Source organism: Neospora caninum, chromosome IX, assembly GCF_000208865.1.
Source record: "Neospora caninum Liverpool complete genome, chromosome IX".
Taxonomy (NCBI): domain Eukaryota; phylum Apicomplexa; class Conoidasida; order Eucoccidiorida; family Sarcocystidae; genus Neospora; species Neospora caninum.
The window spans coordinates 5,037,637-5,040,811 of record NC_018390.1 but is presented as its reverse complement, the minus strand read 5'-3'; the positions used below and the strand labels follow the sequence as shown (position 1 = coordinate 5,040,811).

Genomic DNA, 3,175 nt, shown 5'->3' with positions numbered 1-3,175 from the left:
GTGTACATAAAACGCCGGCAATTAAATACGGGTATACGGAGTAGAGTGTGGCGGACGCCTACACGAATAAGATTCTCTTTTGAGCCCAATAAGCACCAAACCCGCAAAGGACGGGGTTCAAACACAGGACGAACATCCGGTACAAGTCTCAGAGGTTCAGACACACCGGCGGAAAGAAAAAGGTAGCCGAGAGTCGGCCATATGAACCGTGGGAAATTCTTCACTTTGTCCCCAATGCGTTCGCGACCAAATGCTGGACTCTCTCTAGTTCCTCTCAGTCCCTCCTCTCTGCATCGCAGCGGCGTGTGCGCTCTCGCCTTCCACCGGTTCCAGTCAGCATCACAGACGCTTGAGCTGCATTCGTTGATCGTGTTCTTCAACCGGTCGCAAATCGTTTTGTCTGTTCCTTTGAAACGCCTGGCTCGTCCACCCCGGGTTTTTGCTGTGCCCCCACTCCCCGCCCAACACGCGCGCGCCTCGCCGCGCTCTATCGAGACTTCTACCTCTCGCGCTCCCTGTCACGCCCCCATGTGTGTGTGTCGCGTCAGTCTTCTCGTCTGTCCTCCTCACGCTCCCTGACGTTCGCCTGCACGAACATCGGCCCGGCCGCGTCGGGGACGTCGATCGAGAAGTCCCCCTTGAAGGGCACACCCTGGTCTTTTAACTCTAGGCGCGCAAAATCGATGCCGTCAAAGTAGGGATCGCTCATGATCGCTTTCATCGTCGGTCGGTCCCTGGGATCCTTCGCGGTCATCTTCTTGACGAGGGACCAGAACTCGTTGAGCCGCGGGATGCGCACGGCCTGCCCCAGGTACTTCGCGATCCGCTTGAACGTTTGGCCGAGAGCAAACACGTCGGACTTCTCCGTGTGGTCCGTGGGCCGAGACAGCTCCGGCGCAAAGTAGCCCCGCGTGCCGACGACGGGCGTGCGTTGCTGGAGCACGCCGACGCCTTCAAAGTCCGCGAGCAGGACGTGGCCGTCGAAGCCCACGAAGAAGTTGTGCGCCTTGATGTCCCGGTGCAAGAAGCCGCTCTCGTGGAGAATGTATTCCGCGTAAACCATCTCGGCGGCAGCGAGGCGAACATCCACGTCGAAAGGCCGTGCCTTCACATAGTCAGCCACATCCGCGCGCGCGCGAGGGAGAAGCAGGTACACCGCGCGGTTGCTGGTTCCCCGGAACGCCCCGATGAGCGGCAGAAAAAAAGGATTCCGCGGAACCATGTTCGTGTGCGCGTTTATTTCGTACATCAGGCGCCGTGCCTCAGCGCCCATCGAAGACTTGACCTTTATCACAATGCCTGTCCGCCGCGTCTCCTCGTCCAACCCCAAGAAATCCGCGAGCGCCGAAGACACGTGCGCCACGCGCTTGACCAGCCGCACCCCGGGTTTCAGCCACTGCATGATGCTATCGAACTCCTCGAAACGCGACTCATCCAGTACAGGCAAATTGCTCAAATACCGGTTCCACGAAAGGGGCATCTTCCCTGAAAGACAAGAAGCGGAAGGCAACCCGAAACACACGCTGGATGCGTCAAGTGAGACGGGGGACGGGCAAAACCTCGTAGTTTTGTCTTCGCTCCCTTTCTCCTCGTGTTTGCTTGCCATCTCTCATGGACGTTTTCCACTGCAACACCCGCATCGCTCAACAGGAAGAAATATGGGCTGCAGTCATCTTTGCTGTCGCACGAGCCATCGCGCCTTCTCTTGTTTACCCCGCGTTCGCCCCTTCTGCCCACGTCCCTCACAGATTCACGCGCCCGAAATTGCGCTCGCAAACAGCTTGGACGCGCTCTTGCGGCTGCCGCGCCTCGCTTCGTCTCTCCCTCTCCTGCTCGCCTCTGCAGGCCTTCCCCCCCGCACAGTGTGCCTTACTCTTCAGGTGAAGCTTGTGAATTCGCAAAGCTACCCTCGGTCCGCCGTATGTGTATGCGCTGTATCCGAACGCAGACACGAGAAATCCAGCTGCCAGGGCGATAATGTTCGTCCACCTGCACACCAATCAGACACAAAGGGACGCGCATTTCCCACACAACGCAAGCACAACGCGCGACGAGCAAAGCGCCACGAAACCAAAGAGGACGACTGCAGAGACACAAGACGACAGCAGGGAAGACACCTTTTCGGGGAAGAAAAGGCAAACGTGAATATATGGACGCGGAGTACAAGAAGAGTAAGGCAGTAAGTACACCGCAGAACCGAACTGCGCACGAAACGGAAATGCGCACGCTTCTGTGTGGAAGAGAAACCCACTGACGCACCAGACCTCCGTAAACGCACTGACCATACTCCTTCGTAAATGCGGAGAGATCTGCGCGCTTGCCAGGAGCCTCTTCACGACACCCCTCGCCCTCTCTTTGCGGTTTTGCAAAAACACCTCCAAGCACCATAACTGCATGCGCCCGTGGCCCATGCATTTGCTGGTGAGCGCTCCGGTGTGTAACACGACACTCACCCTGGTGCCCGCAGCAGCCGAGCTCCGCGGCCACTGTTGCCGCCCAGATCCATTTGGGGACCTCCCTCCAGCGCCGCACCTGCTCCGAGTTCTGCGAGCCTCCTGTCGCTAACTCCTTCGTGTTCATTTGAGAAGCCCTCTCCGAAGCGAGACAGCTCCGCGTTGCGGTCGGGAACTTGGGCGTGGTGTGGGGCATCCCCACCACGGTTGCGGACCGGCCGCTCTGCACGCGGTCGCTCGGCCTCATCTGGAGCCCCACCCACGGTTTCCTCAACTTTATCATCGACCTCGGTGTCTGTGTCAGAATCAGGGGTGGCGACAGGCTCGGCCGCAAATGCACGTTCGCTCTGTTGTCTCTGCTGTCCATCCAAGAGACGACCAAGCCGTGCATGCGCCGACCCGATATCCTGTGTATCAGGACTCCTCAAAAGCTGTTGAGCGTTCTGCAGCGGACTTTGGCCGTCGCCCACTTCTTCCTTTTCCCCTAGGCGTCTGGGTACATTGCTCCCGCCTGGGTGGCCGACACCGAACTCCACTTGGGGGGACTCTTCCAACGGAGACATGCGTGGTCCGTTGGAAGCATCGACTCTGGGGACTCGAAGCAGCGACGAGCGCAAAGCTTCCACAGGCGGAGGGTATGCCGTCTCGATGTGCAAGTCGCTCGCCACAGTCGCGCCTGCTTCGACCGCGCACAATGCTGCGAACAGCGCGCCGACCCTCAT

General features: G+C 59.0%; 1 protein-coding gene across 1 annotated transcript; it reads right to left on the bottom strand.

Moving 5' to 3' along the window:
- Positions 1 to 544: 544 nt before the first annotated feature.
- On the bottom strand, positions 545 to 3,175 carry NCLIV_044410 (uncharacterized protein; the record flags this gene model as incomplete). The annotated part of the gene is made up of 3 exons (XM_003881363.1): positions 545 to 1,485; positions 1,874 to 1,989; positions 2,454 to 3,175. The coding sequence occupies 3 exons, from the start codon at positions 3,173 to 3,175 to the stop codon at positions 545 to 547; spliced, it is 1,779 nt and encodes a 592-aa protein (XP_003881412.1).